Genomic DNA, 19,922 nt, shown 5'->3' on the forward strand with positions numbered 1-19,922 from the left:
ACATAGTGCCTGACAGATTGGATGCAAACAATGCATATAAAGCTGAATTGGATTTCATGCTCATAACAATCCTATGAGACCAGGAATTACTGTCCTCTTCAGAGATGAGCAAACCCAGGTTCAGATGAGTCACTGACTAGCCTGTAGTAATACTTAATGCCAGAGTGAAAAACTGAAGAATATGCCCAAGAGAACCCACGAGTCAATGATCAATCCTACTTGATTCTCTTCAACAAGAAATATGTTGCCTTTTTCCTCAATTTCTTAATCCCCTGGAGAATTAAAATATATACCATCTAAATGTTTCTCTTTTTAAATTCATTATTCAATTTATCACATTAATAATGATCATAATTTATTCAGGTCTAGATTGGGGTACACAACAGGTGAGCTGGAGGTGACCTGGAATGGAAATACTGAGCTGCCTAGAAGTAAAAGCAGCATCCTCACAGAAGCAAGAACCCAAGCTTAAGCTTGTTTACAGCAATCACCCTGGACTAAGCAAAAGAGATAAACTAGGACAGCCAGATCTAATAGGAGCAACTAAAAGGGAGATTGTGATGTACTCTGAAACTTTGTGGGAGAAAACAGGGCATCCATGTTGGAAGCCACGTCTTCCTAGACGATAGCTCAAAGTGATCAACGTGATTAGAGCAGAGCCAATAAGATGCCTAGATTCAGACCTGAGCCCCTGCCAGCGGGGAACTGTGTCTCAATTGATCACAAAGCACCAAGCAAAACCTTTCAACCTGAAATGTGAGTTGGAAGGGAAATTTCAATATAAACACTGATTTTATGGATAGGACTTCAACAGTACACATTTCCCTATTACACCCATAAAGTATTTCACTGATATCAAAATACCTCCAAGCCTTACATAATGTAAGTGCTGCCTGGACACGTTCACATATCACCATATCTTTGGCTCACAGCAACATCAGCAATTCACCACTTGCATATTGAAAGAACTACAGAATTACAACAGGCCCAGAAGTGCCGCCAACAAATTTACTGCCTCTGTGTTATTTGTAAATTGATTGTTTCTTCTTTGGCTTATGGCAAGTAGAGAACCGCATATAAATGCATACAGATTACATACCTACTCATAGAACTTTCCCCAAACTCAGAATATTATGATACCCTTTAAGCAAGTATTATATGCTTGACTTAATGTGTCTCCTCTAGCTTATTTTTTTTTAATTGATTACACTACCTCCAGGTCAAAACCTTTCTACCTAAACGTCTGCTTTTATAGAAAATGTTTAGTACCTGGCTTATGAATTAAGAATTTTTAATAGGCTCTTATTGAAAAATCAAAATAAGATGGTTTTTTGGCATTCTTTTTAAGTAGAACAGGTAGCTATTGGCTAAAATGTATTTCAGTTATTTATCGGGTCTTAGAGTCTCACGTCATATGCATATATAATTATTTTTCTAATTCACTATTGCAAATAATACCAAAGGCAGCATTTTCCACTCAATAAGGATGAATCTACATATTATTTTAAATCCGCAAGCCAACCTTTGAGCTACAAATTTTGGAAAAGCCAGGGACTACAATTTTGTAGAACTCACATTTAACCCCATAAGTTAACCCCATAAATTAACAACATTCCTGAAAAGCATAAGAATCGGCTCCAATCCTGCAAGTAGGCAATCCTGGTCCGGACACCCATTTTTCAACCTGAGGACAACTATATCCAAACTGCAACCATCCAACAAATGGGGACTCTCAAAGAGTGTGGAGGATGGCCATCCAGTTCAAAGCAAAAGAACATACAGCCTTTTTCTTTGCCAATAAGAAAAAAAAAAAATCATACCACGGCAGTGTGTTATTGAACACATTTTATCAAGGGTGCCTCCTGGGGAGCCCAATGAACAAAAAGGCATCAAGACGAGGCTGTCGACAACCAAGCAGTGACGCAGAGTCACTTTGCAGGTGTCAAAACCTCTATCACAGAAAATTAGGACCAGTGGGCAGAGCACATGAGAAAATAGATGCCAGAAGAATACCAAACAGCTGCTCAGCGCTGAGCTAGAACAAGGCAGATCCCCAGGGGGAGGTCAGCAAAACACTTGGAGAGCACACTGAAGCACAGCCTGAAACAATGTAACACAGCAGCAGACAGCGGGCCAACAGCTGCTTGGAAACCCAGGCTCTGGGCAGCGGAGGCAGGAGGGGGCCAGCGCTCCCGAACAGCTACACAAGCATCCCAGAGGCGTCCACTCTGGGAGGAAGCAGCAGCTACTTCCTGCAGGCCAAACAGGGCTGCCGGGGCCGCGGGGCAGGGGCAGACAGCACCAGCACACAAAGACCCACGGTTGCAAGACAGCCGCTGCAACCCAACACGCTCGCGATCGGGGCACCGTCGTGGCGATGTGGGGTCCATGCCCTGGTTGGACAAAAATCCCCTGACAGGGCTTACTCTAGTGTCATCTGAGGGAAAGTCAGTACGATTTTACATCAGTAAGTTCGACCTTGAGCCGTAACTCTAACAGTTGTATCTTCGACCTGTGTCTCCCAACTAAGGTCAGGGCACCCGGGAGAGTGCCCAGATGTGCGCTTGGGGATCAGTAAGATTGCTAGGTGAATTTTAAATGTGTTTCTATTTAGATTGGGGGTGGTAAACTCTTTCAGGTAAGGGTCAGAGAGGAAATATTTTTGGCTTTGCAAGCCCCAAGGTCCCTGTCACAACTACTCAACTCTGGCACTTGTAAAGAGAAAACAGCCATAGATAATACATATATAAGTGGGTACGGCTGTTTAAAAAACAGGCTACAGGGTGGATTTGGCCCATAGGCCTTAGTGCCCACTCCTGGTTTAGATGATAATCCAAAATCCACACACACAGAGCTACATGAACATTCTACCTCGTATGAGTGACCACCCCATAACCGTGCAAGGCCACATGACTTCTGAGATTGCATTTATCATCCAGTTGGCACTCAAGAGTGCTACTCAAATATTCAAGGGTGGTAAGGATAGAATGGAAGTGGACATCTCTGGTTCCATGGTCTGTGGTCTCAGAATACTTTGCCCTTTTCCTTCTAACGGAGCCCCTCTTCCTATGGTGACCCTATGACATGTGGTGTGACACGGGAACACCTGCCTTCTCTCTACTCGTATGCCAGATCGTAGGTTCAGGCACGTGCCTCGGCCTGGCCAAAGCACCCCAATGGCTAGCATCTGTGTTTCATGCATGAGCTTGTAACCTGAGTCAAGCTAATTAAGGTCCTTCCTGGAACATTCCTGGGAGAATTAAGAAAGAGAGTTTAGGTTGCCACTGGCCACGGTAACCATGATGGTCAGACCAAGATATGAAAAAAATGAAGTCTTCATAACCTCAGCAGACCTCTTGGGCTCAGACAAGCAGAAGGATCTACTTTCCCTGAACTGGGCATCTGACACTTACAACCAAGAGTCCTTATTATAGAAACACATAATATGCCATCAAAAATAAAGGCCCAGTGACAACATGTTAGCAACAATTCAAAGCCTCAATACAGGCATGCCAAACTCTGAAGCCTCCACACTCGGAACATGTCCTGAGCAGAGATGTTCTGATTATCTCAGGTCTCCTCTTACTCATGGAAGAAAGTAGGCACATCCTGCCACCTCGCTTCACCCCAAGTGGATCTACAGGGGTTTTTCTTTTCTTCTCACTTGCACAAGACAGAAACCCTCTCACCCTCCCTCCACATTCAGCTACTCACACCAAGTGAGACCAACTTTTCTTCACCTTTCCGTTTTTTTGTTTTTTGTTTTTTTAAGATTTTATTTATTTATTTGACAGAAACAGCAAGAGAGGGAACACAAGCAGAGGGAGTGGGAGAGGGGAGAAGCAAGCTTCCCACGGAGCAGGGAGCCCGATGCAGGGCTTGAGCCCAGGACCCTGGGATCATGACCTGAGCCGAAGGCAGACGCTTAAAGACTGAGCCACCCAGGCGCCCTTCACCTTTCCATTTCTAATACACTCAAGTTTCTCTTTCACCTCTGTCTTTAACTTACTGTAACACTCATCATCACTGCGAATACAAATCCTCCAATATAATCCTGTATCGCCTATATAACCCTATAGTGCCTATATGATCCTATAAATGGACACTCTTCTGGGTCTCTCGGCTTTGGATTTCACCTACTTCAGACAATTCTTGAAATGTTATCCTGGAACACAAGGCCCATGGCGATTCAGCTCCTGGCTACTTCACCCATTCATCTTTCCTTTCTCCCTCTCCCTACTCTCTCCTCTGGCTTTATGTCCTACTCTTTGGACACTATGTCTTTCCCTTCCTGTACATTTTTTTTCCCAAATCGTCCTCCCTCTCATCTTTATCAAGCTAAGTTGACTTTTTCTTCAGCAGTCAGTTCTCACAAGTGCCTCCCCCTCTAGCCTGGATCAGGTACCCCTCTTGTGTACTCACTTAGAAGTGTAAGCATGTCTCTATTTTAGAGACACTGTCTAATTACTTGTCCTTTCCACCAGACTCTAAGCAACTCGAGATGATGGACAACATCTTCTCCTGGGTCAGTGCCCCCATGATTTAACACGTTCCTGACACGGCTAAGCATTTACAAATACTTGCTAAAGGAATACAGTGGTGACATGAGCTGAAAGCATCCCACACCGATGCTTTCTTGGGAGACAGTGCATTTCTCCATAAGAACGACTTAACACTTTTAAATCAAAGGCCAATGTCTATTTGAGCTGATTTCCTGAATTTAAAATGAACCACATTCAAATCTCTCTCCCAAACTCTGAATAGAATTATCATAATTTTACACTATAATTTGCAGAAATCAGACTACTTAAATGGTAAACATACCCTTACGGTTCCTCTCTTTCTATCACTTCTAGTAACAAGAACCAGTTCTGGCCTCTGAGATAAGTGCTCAGAATATACAACAAAACAAAACAATTTACAAGGCATTACTAAATATCATTAAGTCTTTTGGTTGATATGGTAGAAAGACAATTATCTCCTTATCATTTTTGTTGCTTTCTTAATTTCCACTCATCTTCCTTTTCTGTTATCAAGGCTGATACAGAACAAAAGTTAGTTTGTGAAGAATGCCAATGAGTTAGCAACCGATGTGATTTTCTGGGGGGAAAAACATCCTTACAATATATAATTTTCAAAAAAATATATAATTAATTTTCTTTAAATGAACCAAAACCAGTAATATTTTACAAAAGAAATCATTCATTAGCTTCATTTACTCAAGATTTTGAGAGAGAAAACTATTCCAGTTTTCAATAAAATTATAGCTGCAGTGTTACTTTGGCCTATTTCTACCAATTTCAGGCTGTTCAGGTAAAGTCTTTCTGAACACACAAATAGCTTGCAGACACACACAAAAGATTTTCTTCAAATGCAGTAGGTAAGCTGCATGCAAAGCATTTACTCTATTTTTATATAGACTTCCAAAGATGCTAAAGAAAAAACATTCAGACTAAGTTCTGGTTTGTGTTTAAGTTCATATTCAAGTCTAGAGTAAATAATGTTTCTTGTCAAATCTTATGATTTACAAGAAATCTTTGAACTTCATTTTCAACCAGTTTTCATAAACAATGATGACACAAAAAGAAATAGGAATGAAAATTTAAACTTAAGATTATGCTTAGTATTAAAAACAATTTTAACTTTTAAATATCACCCATGTTCCACCCTAAATCCACAAGGTTTGTGGTATATAAATAAACTGTCCAATTGAAACATTAAATTTACCAATTCTTTCAGGCTTCAGTTTGAAAAATAAACCCAACTCTCTCCCCCAAATAATAAATTCTCAGAATTCAAATTCCAAGTGCACAAAGGTGAGCTATTTAATATGATGATAGCTTTTTAAAAATATAAACAAGCTGCTATTTTATAATACACACCCAAAATTCAGCATGTGATCAAAATTTATCACAGAATTTTTTTTTAAAACACCATTGAGTTATTTCCACAAATAGTTAAAATTAGGAGGATTTCCATTCCTAACAACTTGTCTTGACTCCACCTCGAAAAGCTGACAATCATGTGCTGCTTTGGTTCCAATTCACAAAGACACCAATCAAAACTACCCATCTTCCATGCAGCACCTCTGTTTTTCCCCCACAAAGTTCACCCAAACTTCCCCATAATGTTCCCCCTCTCTACCATAACAGAAAGCACTATATCATAAGCAAGAAAGAGGCAAAACCCTCTTCAAGTCAACTTCTGTCAAATCCACCAAAATTCATTTATAGGAATATCCTACTTCATAATATGATAATATATTATCCTCCCTTCATATGAGATGCCCACACCTTCCATCCAACCCTCACCCTGGAGAAATCCAAATGCTAGTCTTTTGTTTAGTCCGAAAATTCAGTAGCTGAGGCATGTTTAATAGGTCTTAAATTATTGGTTTCTTGTACTAATTTTAAATTACTTCCAGAGAGTTGAGGGCTATCCTGCAAAAACCATTTGTTATTTTCCTTTAATAAATTAAAACAGCATTACTGATTCTTTTTAACCCATCAGTAACAGAATCTGGTTTATTAAAATATTGAGTAAATTTTCACCTGAATATTCTAAAAATGTTCTAAGGCACAGATGTGCACTAGAGAAAACTAGGCTGCTCTCCAACAAGAACCAAAATTGTTCCCCTTTTTAGGAGCTTGCCACTTGCTGTTAGAATTTAGTTACAATAGGAACAGGGTAAACATTCCAACTGAGAGTAAGGTAACACATAAGACATAAAATGATGATTATGGCTGAGGTAAAAACATCTCTGGTTGATACGGTCTGTTATATTCATGTCCCTCATTTTCCACTGCATATATGACAGTAGGGCCAACATTTCACTTAGCATATTATTACCCAAAATGGCCAATTTCAAATATATTTCTTAGGCAAATGAACAAAATTCATAATCCTAGAATTGTGGCCAGTTTTAAGCTGGAAGGAACCCTGGGGAATCATTAGAGCCTTACCCTGATATTAAAGAGAAAGCTGTGTTATCAATATGGTAAACCTTCAATACGCTTAGCTTACCTGTGGTTTGGGCGGGGGGGGGGGGGGGATCTTTTTCTAAGGAAAAAAAAAAAGGAAAGCAAGATATATTATTAGTGTTATAAGGTTATATGTTCTCTTTATATAGGGAATCCCTAAAAAAATGTTAAGCAAACATGTGAAAGACCTGTTTTAATCAGGAGAGAGATCAATATTCTCAAATGCAGAACCACCTATGAGTAAATTAATGCAAGTAGTACATCCTGGTAAGAGAGGAAGTTCATGAAGAATAACAAGCTTCTCAGAAAAGGTTTCAAAAAACAATGAGCTTTTATGTCCAATTTTGCTCACTATAAAACAAAAGATATATGAGCATTTCTGGGATTCGGGCTAACTCTCAATTCGACATAATCTTTCACAATATAACTGAAAACAATTCTGTATTTTCATTGTTTAAGATTTTTCATTGACTAAGATACACATCATAGAGTGGGATCAGTTCTTATAAGATGCTAAGAAATCATAATTTTGCCTATGCCCCTATGCACAGTATCACCAAATTTAAAGAAGAGTATCAATTATGACGAAAAAGATGGAAGACATCATAGTTCTGTTTTTCATATGTGCTTTTAACTGCGTATGCACTACATTTTATTGGCAAAATTTACATGTGTGCATGCATGTATGCATGTGCACACACATAATGGTTGTTTCAACATCATTTTTCCAAACTTGTAACTCAAGATGAAAATTAAATTCTAAAATTCATAGTTAATTTAATATAGTTGACTGAACCTTTTCAGTTATCCTACATCTATCTGAAATGCTAAGTGAAAGATTACTAAAATAAGTTTAAATGCTCAATATTTGCTTTTAAGAGAAATCCCCTAATGCTCTATACTATTTCCAGATGTTATTATATAGTGATTTTCAACTATCAGCAATACAGTTAATGAATAAGTTCTCGATTAAGAGAATAATTCATTAAGTATCCTAGACAACACCAGACACTGAGCCAGGCACTTTACATAACTTACTTCATTAAATTCTTCCAACAACTCTATCAAATAGGTATTGCTACCCTCATTCTGTAAAACAGGGAGCAGAGGCTAAAAGAGTTTAGGTAACAATCAAAATTATACAATTAACAAGTAATAGTTCTGGGATTAGATGATCTCATTCCAAAGTTCTCATGGTTTTTTCCTTTTGCCACCCTGTTGCTTGGAAAGATCTAAAAGAAAGAAAGTTTCTAATTAGTTACAAAAATGTGTCACCAAGTTTAGATATTAGATGCTGCTACCCCGCACACGTACTGCACATCCTTACTGCAAAGTCTCACTACGTCGCTGATTAACACAAACACTTAAATGCAGGAAAACTTTGGCTTATCTGACATACAGCTTTCCTAATCACCGGGCCGCCAGAACGGCTCTGAATCTGAACATATTACCAAAAGAAAAAGGGCTGTCATTGAGGAGGGAGACCATGAGTACCCAGTAATAATACATCCGGCCAAGCAGAACCAAAGTACCAAAGATTATTTACACCCGATGCACTGTAATTGGTCCTTTCACTCTGCAGAAGGGAAGAAGCGTTCAGATTGGCCAGAAGGTCTATTCAAAATGAGCCTCCATGCACAGAGACCAGAAACATGGGAAAAGCAACAGGAAAGAAATACAGGAAAGCAAAAACTGCTTCTGTGGTGAGACTAGGGACTGCTCACCAAAAGCGTGGACAGAGATGAGAAGCAGAGATGGGGCGTACAGGTGGCTGCAGAAGCTGGGACAGCAGGAGCTCAACCACTGACTCCAAGTGGAAATGTTAGCAACGACATGGACTGGGACACAGCTCTGTTCTCAGATGCTAATGTACAGTGATATCGGGGTCATTCGCCTTCTGGTCCAGCACCCTCTGTGTCCAAGGGTATAACCATGTAGCTTTTTAAAACACACATAGAACGTTTGTCATACTGTTTCATTTCATGCTCACTCTGTGGTCACCAGTTGTTATTTCCACTTCCTGATCCGTTACAAGACAAAGTTTTAGAGCTCGATATGGTGCTAACAGCAAGACTGAAATTCCAGTCTTTTATCTTGGCCCAATCTTTTCCTTCACGACACTTCCTCTAGTGCACAGCATAGTATTTTAAAAAGAAAGGGATAATCATTACCTATTTTAGAACGTGTTCTTTAAAAAGATGTCTATTAATAGGAAGTTAAAACTTCAGATAGATAGGGCAGTCACCTATCCAGAAAGCCCCCCAAAGCGCCCAAAGGCTAAGGCCTAAGGTACCAGGTTAAAAAAATGACATGGGTCCAAGCATTTCTAATCTTATGCGGATACTTTCCCATAACAGCATCATCTAATGCCTGAATATCACTAAGAAATCATTATCTTGCCTACCCTCAGCTGCCTCAACATCTAGTTCTTGCTGCCTGCCTGAAGTCTGTAAAGTCTTCATGCAACGTAAGCCAAGTTTCCTTACAAGGGATTGTTCGACAGAAGTACAAACCGATAAAGGCACTGACTACAGAGACTCGGTGTAGGCATCAGTATTTGTCAAGTCCAAAGCCTAAGGCAAATGCATATCAGTTTATTTGTCAAAATCAGAATCCAACATCTGTCTCCCCAGTAGTATTACAAAGAAAATGATATTGTAATACAAGATGGTGACAGATATTTCAATAGAGATCTCCTAGAATTTCAATAGGCTCTGTACCTTGTCAAAATCTACACAATACCTCAAATCCATCTGATCAATTTAAAGATGTCGTGACTCAACAAATGTGAAAACAATACATAAAGATTAAATAAAATGTCCAAACTCACACACAGAGAACAGGCACCTTATCCTCAATCTTATTCCATCCAAGAATTTAGGCAATCTTTCCAAATGTCTGTGAAATGGACCAAGCTGATGTAATACATTTATTTTTTTTTTTAAGATTTTTTTTTTATTTATTTAACAGAGATAGAGAGAGAGCATAAGTAGGCAGAGCAGCAGACAGAGGGAGAGGGAGAAGCAGGCTCTCCGCTGAGTAGGGAGCCCAATGCGGGGCTCGATCCCAGGACCCTGGGATCATGACCCGAGCCGAAGGCAGCCGCTCAACCAACTGAGACACCCAGACGCCCCTGATGTAATACATTTAAATGGAACAGAGCCTTATTACTCAAGGTGTGGTCCATGCACCAGCATCAGCTGGAGCACCTGAAAAAGACAGAAATGTACTCTGAGGCCCACTCCAGGCAGAACCTGCCTTTTTTTTTATTTACCTATTTTTCCTTTCTTTTCTTAAAGTTTTTATTTTAATTCCAGTTATTAACATACAGTGTTATGTTAGTTTCAGGTGTCCAAAAAGTGATTCAACACTTCCATGCAACACCCAGAGCTCATCATCACAAGTGCCCTCCTTAACCCCCATCACCTATTTCACCCATCCCCCCCACCCCCTCCCCTCTGGTCACCATCATTTTGTTCTCTATTGTTAAGAGTCTGTTTCTTGATTTGTCTCAGAACCTACATTTTCACGCCCCAGAAGGAAGTTTGGGAAGCACTGATCTAGAGATATGTACATATATATCTGGATGGAAAGAGATCCAACAAGAGGCCCAGCTCAGAAATGTTGCTTTAGGAGAATCAGAGTGATCCATCTGACTCCAAGAAACTAGCGATTTAAACTGCATTCTAAGAGAGTTTCTAAAAGACAATCATCCATATCAAAGGATGAAGGCAGGGAGCAAGTTATGAGAGTAGCAGATCTAAAACCCCCTTGCCTGTCATGGGCATCCTCAATCTTGTCAGGCACGAATTCAAAAGTAGCTACTCAATACCCTCTCAGAAATGGCTTACACTTTTTCTGTTGATGACATACAAGAGGTTTAAAACAGTGAAATTTCATTTTCTGTTCAACATGGAACAAATGCCAAAACAGCACTGTTTTCAAAAGAAAAAATACAAAGACTCTTAAATATAGAGGTGGAGGAAGCAAACCTAGAGATCATTTCTAATGGGATATTTTAAATAAAAGACTAGACATTTGTGGCAAAGTATAGTTAGTAATTTCAGGCTACACACTGGTGTCTTTCATAGATTCCCCCTAAATCTCAAATTCACATTTTCTTTGCTTCAATCAGTACATAACCCTGTAGGAGTGGGTTTAAGTATAAAACCTTCTTTCTTTAATATAAATTTGGTGACACAATTCAGCACCATTTTTTTTTCAACAGACTAACCTTCCTATTTTAAATGAGGTTTACCAAATGAATTCAGGTACACCAGTTTTTCACATCAGCTGTAAATAATTGCCTCCCACTAAAGGGCCCATTTCTGCAAATAAAGATGTCTTTTTGCCTGATTAAACTTCTTCATCATCTGAGAACTTTTCTTCTGCAAATTTGTAGTTGGAAAATTTGTCATTAGAAGCTTGCTTTGTCAAAATGAGCTCTTTTCAACGGCTTTGAGAGAGCAGTCCTATAGTTAATTATTTGGAGGAGGAGGGAACATCGTCCTATTCTAAAAGAGGTACACTTGACAAAATATTTGGACCCAAGCCTTCTACCTTCAGACTTAAGACATCTTTTACAATCCAAGGCAGCAGGCTCAGTATTTACAATACCTTTAAAAACCTGAAGATAGGAAGGCAGAATTAGCCAAAAGACAGTTTATGAAACAATGAGAAAGGTCCCCAGATGAACATTTTAGCTGCCAGCCCTACCTCAACAACCACTTCTCCCAAATGGCTTTGTAATGACAAAGCGTCTTCTCCAAACTAAGAAAAGTGGTCAAGCCTACGAATGTAATCTTTATAGCCACCACCTAAGTCACCTCCCATTGAAGACACAATCTGCAGGGATATCACTTCAACATGCACTGACATTATAAAGAATTAAACTACTGACTTTCATTATTAATCCAAGAGATGTCACTAACAGAAAAGAAAGCAGGGTAGACCTGCCTTCATGGTGGAACAAATTGGAAATTAACAAAAACAAGATGTTTACTCTTTCCACAGTGTCTTCACTTACCTGCCTCTCTCACAGACTAGTCTTATAATCTAGGGTTTATAATAGAAATTCAATAATAATATGCTTTATAACAATGTCCTCAACATAGGCATCTAACCCACTAAGAGATGAAAGCAAAAACAAGGCTATGGTCTGCATCCTTGCAGTCTCTTAATAGAATGCTTATAAGCAATTCAAAAAAGAAAAAATTTCTAAGACACAGCTGTAAAAAATTTTATAAAAAGCAAACTTGTGAACTGCATTTAAAATTAATACCCAAAGAATTCCAAGAATGCAGGCTTATATGGATTGCCATTTTTCCCACTGGATTTTTAAACAATGCTGAAACATGGCTGTTTGAAATACTTCAGTACCATCATTTAACACTGTTCAAAATGTCAAGAGCCATATTGCGCCCCAGTGGCCACTCTTCAGCAAATAACACATCCTTTGAAGTTAAAATACTCCTAAATGATGCCAAGTGAGAATTTCTAGGAGAGTACAGTCAAAACTTCCTACTTCTAGAGAAATCAATAATCTGGAATTACAGAAAAAAAAAAACTTTCATTATCAAAACTTGTGAATTTTTCAGTTTCAAATGTCAGTAAATTCCTTTACCCCACAGCACTATTTTTTTATACATTTTTTCCTAATGAAATCACAATCATAAACCTTTAGTTAACTTTTTTTTTTTTTTTTTTTACCATGATGTTTCCGTGGAATAATGACACATTTATTACAACAAATGCCACAGAAATGAAGGGTAATCATCAAAGACAAAGGGATCTGATAGAAACATTTCACCTGGCCACCACACCTAGCACACAGATGTTACTGCAAGGGCACTGATGTATGTTTCACTTGACAAATCATGTAATTTAGTCAATCTCCTTCACTATGACTTCACACCCTGCCTCACTCTGATATCACACAATGCCCTGGCGAAGAAATCAAGAAACCAAAGCTTAGATCAAATTATCAGAAGCCAAACAGCATCTCCTCTACCGAATACCAAGGCACTCTTAAAACAGATACTGTAGCGCTGCCCTCAAGCAACGTGGCATGTGTATACCTTTAGGAATTTCATTTAATCCCACAATAAAATGGAATCTAAAGGTGAAGTTAGAATGTTCAGTTCTAATCTCATTTCCATATTAATTTTTTAGACCTGAGCAAATAAAGATCTCTCTGCCCATCTCATCTTTAAAACAATCATTTCTAGTTGTTCAAATTAACTGCACCTTAAGAAATGCCCTCAAAGAAAATAAATTACTCTAAAAACAGGAAAGCAACTTTTCATGTTAGCATCTTGAAAACAAATCATTTCAGTGTTGCTGCCTTCTTCAAAATTTTCCTGAGTGGGTAGGCTTACTCGATTCTTTCCTATTTAGCTGTAAGAAAGAAAAAAAAAGGTTATAATTGAGCCCCAAACTGTAATCCCCAAAAGTTTCTAAAAGGCTGAAATGAACATTTATACCTTTGATTCTAGGAAATCTTGAGTACCAGAGAAACTGACAAATATGGTTGAAAAGTTAAACTGTCAGAGGAGGAAAAGAGATCAATAGAAATTTGATAGAGCTGCATCTTGATAGAATTATCTGCCTAGAAAATACAGCCAAAAAAAAAAAAAAATCTCTGAGGCAAAAGTCTTCGATCCCTATGACCAGTCAAGGCAAATCTAGTTAACTCAAAGTGTTCAACCACTGTTTTCCTCCAAGGAAAACAACTGATCTGGACAAACAGGAAGGACACAATTGGGGACAGGTATTCCAAAGCTTCTACGTGTATGAACACAGTGCCGGTAAGCACCAGACCAATAACAAGGCCAGTTCAAACGACCTACCATGGATCCTCAGCACTGCTGTTCTGGGAAAGAAGCCAAAAGAGTCCCAATCTAAGCTTTAAAATATGAGTATCAATCAAAATAAACATGACTAACTGCAAGTGAAATTCTGCTAAAGGACAATCTATCAGCATTTTTACAAGTCTATCATCAGACTCCCAGATTCAAATACTTTACGACACCAGCTACAGTACAGGTAGGACAAGGACAGACAGGTAGGGATGCTTTGTTGACAAGGGTGAACAGCTGCTGTTTGTATTATGCACCATATATACAAGATGTTTGTGTTTTGGAGTATTCATAATTAGTGAATTATTGGAGTCATTTATTCCTCAAAAGTACATACAAATCAAATCTTCAAAGAAGCCATCTAGCATTGTGCACAATTACACCTGTAATTATTCAGTATATTATGCCTTCTTCATCCTACGAAAAACAGAAAGCACACAGTTTCTGGTGATATGCCTCTCCCCTTTTTTTTCAACCAGGCTCTAAATGAGGACAGCTACTCATAGAGGAGGGGTCTTAACATGCAACAACCCATTTGTCCTTTCCATCAAGGCTGCCACACGTGTCACTTCTGTGAAGCCATTAAAGTGGGGACCCAAAGCTGACATAATATTTAGCTTACAAGAGAAAACCAAAAAATTTAAAAGGTAAACTTTACTGTGTTAAAAGCATATTAAGTGAAAATAATAGTGTTATAAGGTTTGTCATTTTTCAGAGTGACAAGGGTAAACTCTGTCCTTTCCTCATATTATGAAGGTGGCTGCTCCAGAGGAAATGTACCCTTTGCCTATGATAAATAGCTGTAACATCATGGGCATTTTAAGTAAGTGCTTTTAGAGTACAGAACAGCAACAGAGGGATTCAGAAGACAAGCTGTGCTCCTAACTCATGTTAGAAGCTGTAATTTTCCCTATGGCATTTATACATGTCCATTCAGTGCTTGTATTTGGGTCATTTGCTAGGATAAACCCCATGTGACAGGCTCACTGAAAGTAAGTCAAAGTGGTCCATACTGGCTTCACTTAATCTTAATTTACTATGAAGAAACGTACTTGTTCAAGCAGCAAAATGAACCTGTTCTGCATAGATTTGACTAAACTTAGCTAGAAAGTAAAATATCGTATTAAAATATTTCATAAACTATAAACTATAACCACTTGCATATTTTTCAGTGTATCATAAACTCAGAAGGAAATCAGTAAAATAGCACCCTTGTGCCCACTAATTTCTTCCAATAAAGACCTGAGGAGACAACCTTTGATACAAAGCAAAATCCTTCCTTATATATTTTGATCTTAAAGTAACTCTTCCTAAACATGATTTTACTAAATACCAAGCATGACTTCAATGGTTCAACATACTAGAATTTTAAGATAACAATCCCAGATTGGCCCACTGCAAGTCTATTAGAGAGAATTTTTTAGAGGGAACTTAACAGAGTGATTGCTCATTTCATAAGGGATTCTTATCATACCAGGTCAAAACCCAAACGGATAATAACTTTAAAAGGCCAAGTAGAAGGAATAGTTGACTATCTTTAGGAAAAAATGGTTTTTAAAAAAAGAAGTTATCATGCCTTAAATCCTCCATTCTTTCATTTTAAATGCTGTGAATCAAAATCTTTAAGACTTTAACTTGTGTCTCTATAAAAACAGATTTATATTTACATCCAAATGAATAAATTAGGAATGTGCTATTAAGAGTTTGGAGTAGTTTTGATTCAAAAATAGAAATTTCGGCTGTGGAGTTGTTCCTCCAAATTTCACGCAATTGTCGCACAATGAGATAGCTAAGAAACCCAAAGGTCATGTTAATGATCAAGGTTGGGTTGAACAAATGTAAAATGCGCAATAAGGAAAACAACTTTCAAAGCAGCCACAAACTCACTTCCTACTTCCAAAAACTCAAATTATCTTTTTTTAAGAATGCATGATTTTATTCACCCAAGAATAAAAATATGTATTAGGTGTATTATCTTCTTATTTACTTATTATACATCATAAAAGGCTTGCCATCAATTAGGTGATATGTGCAAAATGAAATCAGACTGCAAAACAACAGAGATGGCATCCTTCTGCTGCTCTGAAGTAAATGGACTCCTCTTTTAGTGTTATCTCTATGCAAAACTTATAATAGTATTTTTAAAGTGGATATAGTGAAAATGATGCAATGTTATCCTCGATAAATATATGAGAGCAGAGAACTTGGATCAGCAAGTTTTTTTCCACTGACCTAAACACCAAATTTCTCCAGAAAATGAGAGGGTCCTTCAAGAAGTCACATTCATCATGACTTAAAATTTGGCAAAGACTGTATATTTATCATTCCAGTTGTACTCTAACCACAATTTAAGATTCAATACAATCATGACTAGACTGAAGGCAAGGGGATGAAGGGGGGGGGATGAAGCTGAAACTATTTATGCTTTTTCATCAGATATGATGAATTCTACTCTTCATCACATCCTAGCCATATTCTTAAGTTTAGCATAAAAACACTTGTAAAATATTAAGTTTTACCATAGGGAAATTTATCTTGCTATGAAAATGTTTCAGATTACCACTTAATCTCAACCAAGCTACATCAAACAGTGAAAGAAATTATATATATAGTTTACAAAGTAAACTTGATCACTATATTTAAAAGAAATGATAACTTTGAGAAGTACCACAGCAATAATGTTTAAGCTGAAGCAATATAAAGCCCTCCTACAGCAAATGCCAGATTCTTCAGCTAAAATGCAGAGTCTTGATTTAGTTAAACAAGTCAAGCGTAAGAGCCATCTCCTTCCTTGTGAGCTGCTCCCAGCACCGGCCTCTCTCCTTCTAGAACTCTATTTCACAAAGTTCCTGGGGTGGGGGGTGGGGGGAGCGCAGTGGAATCCACAGATGCAGTTTACACAACGTTTTAAATTTGAGTCTTTGTAGTCTGAAATGGAGCAGTGGAAGTAAACACATTATCATCATCCTCCAGTTTCCACTTGACTCCCCAGCTCTCTTCCAGCTCCACATACCAGTGAGTTAGAGGAAGTAGATAAAAAGTATATCTGAAAAGCCACATTTTACAGAGCACCTTGTTACTGAATCACCTGTGCATGCTATGCAGACATCCAGCAAGTTCCACACTCTTATTAATAGGTATTTCAGAATTTCTAAGATACATAAAAACCAAGTTTGATTCTGTTAAGACTTCACACTCTTAAGAGTATAGGACTGCATATGCAGTTCTGCTACTAAGAAAATTAGACTAACATACATTTCCAAGTTGTAGCAAAGTGTAATTTATATTTACAGGCTCTCAACATCATAACAGTAATATATCATATATTGAGCAAGCTACCAATTAGATGATATGGACAACTCATTGACGTTGATCTACATAGCTAAATAGAAGTCAGGAATTTTGACACTGCAACGCAACCTATAACATGTAAAGAACTTACAATTGCCCACCATCAAAGTACAACTAATTTATCATCTCACTGACACTATTCTCCCCAAGTTACAAAGTCCTAACACTACTGACTGAGGATTAAAGAACACATAATAAGCATTAAATCTACAGAAAAATGTATATGCGAATTTAGTTTAGTTCAAGCCTTCATCTTTTACAGGATACTTTGTTCTGATATGTACTTTTTAAAGAACTGAACAGCAATAAAGGATAGCATACGTTGGGAATGCTTGATTTATCACAGTGTTCTACAGTACTTACTGTACTACAGTAAGTTGCCTTTTTTCCAAACTCTTTATTCTTAGTTTAAATGATAACTTCTCAAACTGTCCCCAACAGAACCAAGAACTGCCCAGGTCATCCCTGAGCTCATTTTAGTGAAAAGTCACCCATCTTTGGAAGGAAGAGCTTTTTTCTTCGCATGCCCTAGAAATAGCAGGTGCACAGTAACACAAAAGTGAAAGGAACAGAGCAGCTCACCTCACTCTTACACAAAGACCATTTATTTCTCAGAGCATGTATCATAATTGCTAAAATCTATACACTGCTTAAAAGTTGAGGAAACGTTTATGTCTAATGGTGGCTTCCTTATCAACCAATCTCTGACAGACACTACATAAATGCATTAAGAAGAGTTTGCTTTATTTCATTGCACCTATTATCAGAGGATTTCATAACAGACATGTGGGTGTAAACAAAGATTCACAGATTTCAAGCATATATCCATGAACATGTTTTTAGCCAGAGAGTGGACACACCAGAGAATACAGAATATGGCTAATTACCACCCAGAGAAGATTCTGCCTTCACCTCCCCCATCAACCACTTTGCTTAAGTTCACTCTCTGCCTTGCCCTGACCCTGGGGATCCATTCACTTTCCATAGCCCAGAGGGGCTGCTGAAAAGCTGTCAAAGTAAATCTGTGCTCACTTTTTGGATGGTTTCATTTCAATGGAGCATGAAACACCCCAGGATGGTTAATAAGTTTGGCCAGGCGTGCTGTTCTCCCTAATATATTTTAATTATGCATCTGTTTTAATTGTAATCAGATTAAGTCACCGGAAAGGCACAAATTGGAATTTTCCCTAATGGCTATTGGAGCTTTTCATCAGTTTCTAAACACTAACAACATTTTAAAAATAGAGACACGAGCACAACTGTGACATTTTCCAGAAATCGATGCAGTTTCTTTGACAACACAGTTCAGGTCTCATTAGCCACCCAAACTAGCCCAAATGCAGAAGACAACTTCAGTCTCTAGGGGCGTCTTCTTCCCCAATTAGCACAAAAGAATCGCTAACGTCTAATGTAAAACTCCCAAAGAGAAATGAAAGCCCAGGCTTCTATAAAGTGCTACTCCATCAATTGGTGAGCGAGACGGGGGGAGCCGGAAAGGCATCAGCAGCATTATCTCGGCTCAAAGTAAAGTACCATACACGTCAAACGGGAAAGTTGAAGCAGAATACGACTCTCTCCTTCCACTATTTTGGTAACTGCCAAAGGTGTGTTTTTTCCTCGGGAAATAAAGCGTCCCATCAATAAAAGGAAACGCTACAGGGAAGATCTATTAAGAGGCGAGGAGCGGCTTCCTTCCAGCCCAGACGTAAAATCGCTCAGTGTGCACCAACAAATACCTAAGACTTTTTTTTTAATACGATCATTAACAGTTCCCCAAATTGCTGCGATTTCCGATAAGAAACTTAAGCGTTCGCCAACAGCCAATAAGCAAGAGAAAGAACCTGCTGCAAACTAGGAACCCAAACTCCTTCAGACCGCCCAGCGCGCTCGCTTCCCCGGCGTTTGCTCCGGGTGTTGTTTACGCGTCTCCTAAACCTTCAATTCAGGTGCTGGACCAGTTCCTCCAAGACGCACTTCAGCCTTAAAGGGGGAAGCTTCTGAGCCACCGCGGAGTCCCCACGCAGCCCGCCGACCCCTTACCTGTCATCATAGCAGAAATCCGCACTCAAGGTGTTGAGATACAAGGCGAACCCCAGAGCGCTGCTCACCAACTCTGCAATCATCTCTCCACCGCCTTCCCTCCGGCTCGGCTCCCAGCGCAAGGGCAGCAGCGGCAACAAAAAACAGAAGCATCAATCCCCACCTTCCGCCGCCTTCTCCTCCCAGCTTCACTTTTTCCTAGCTCCCCACCCTCTTGTCCCTCCCTTCCTCCCTCGGGTCCTTGCAATCCACCGCTCTCCTCCTCCTCCTCGCGCCCGTCTCCGCAGCCGCTGCGTCCTCTCCGGGTGCGGGCTCACACCACACTCCCCATGCCCGGCGCCCGCGAGCGGCTGGCGGCTTTCGGGCTCCGCGCCCCCCCGGCGGATGCACAGGGCTGGTCCTTCGCGCGGCTCGCGGCCCCCACCCTAACCCATGGCAGTTCGGGGCGCCCTAGGTGAGGAGTGGGACTCGGAGGAGGTGGAAGAATGCGGGATGGGGGCAGAGGGACCGGACCCAGCAGGGTTCTGGGACCAGCTGGAGGAAGAGAGAGAAAGAGGGGCGGGTGGGAGGGACCAGGCGAACCACCTCCCCTCGCCGCCTCCCGGGCGCACGGCTCCGGTGCTGCTCGGGCTGACTCCGGCCGCTACAGCGGCGGCCGCTCATTCACTCTTTATTAGCTCCCTCTCCGCCCCAA

General features: G+C 39.6%; 1 protein-coding gene across 1 annotated transcript in view; it reads right to left on the reverse strand.

The window, feature by feature from the left end:
• Positions 1–19,499, reverse strand: part of TMTC2 (transmembrane O-mannosyltransferase targeting cadherins 2) — a 392,011-nt gene extending 372,512 nt beyond the window's left edge. The window contains exon 1 of the mRNA XM_021689854.1: positions 19,229–19,499. Coding sequence (XP_021545529.1) covers positions 19,229–19,311 — 83 coding nt within the window. The 5' untranslated portion in view covers positions 19,312–19,499. The remainder of the gene's footprint in view (positions 1–19,228) is intronic.
• Between the last annotated feature and the right edge of the window lie 423 nt (positions 19,500–19,922).

Source organism: Neomonachus schauinslandi, chromosome 5 (assembly GCF_002201575.2).
Source record: "Neomonachus schauinslandi chromosome 5, ASM220157v2, whole genome shotgun sequence".
Taxonomy (NCBI): Eukaryota; Metazoa; Chordata; class Mammalia; order Carnivora; family Phocidae; genus Neomonachus; species Neomonachus schauinslandi.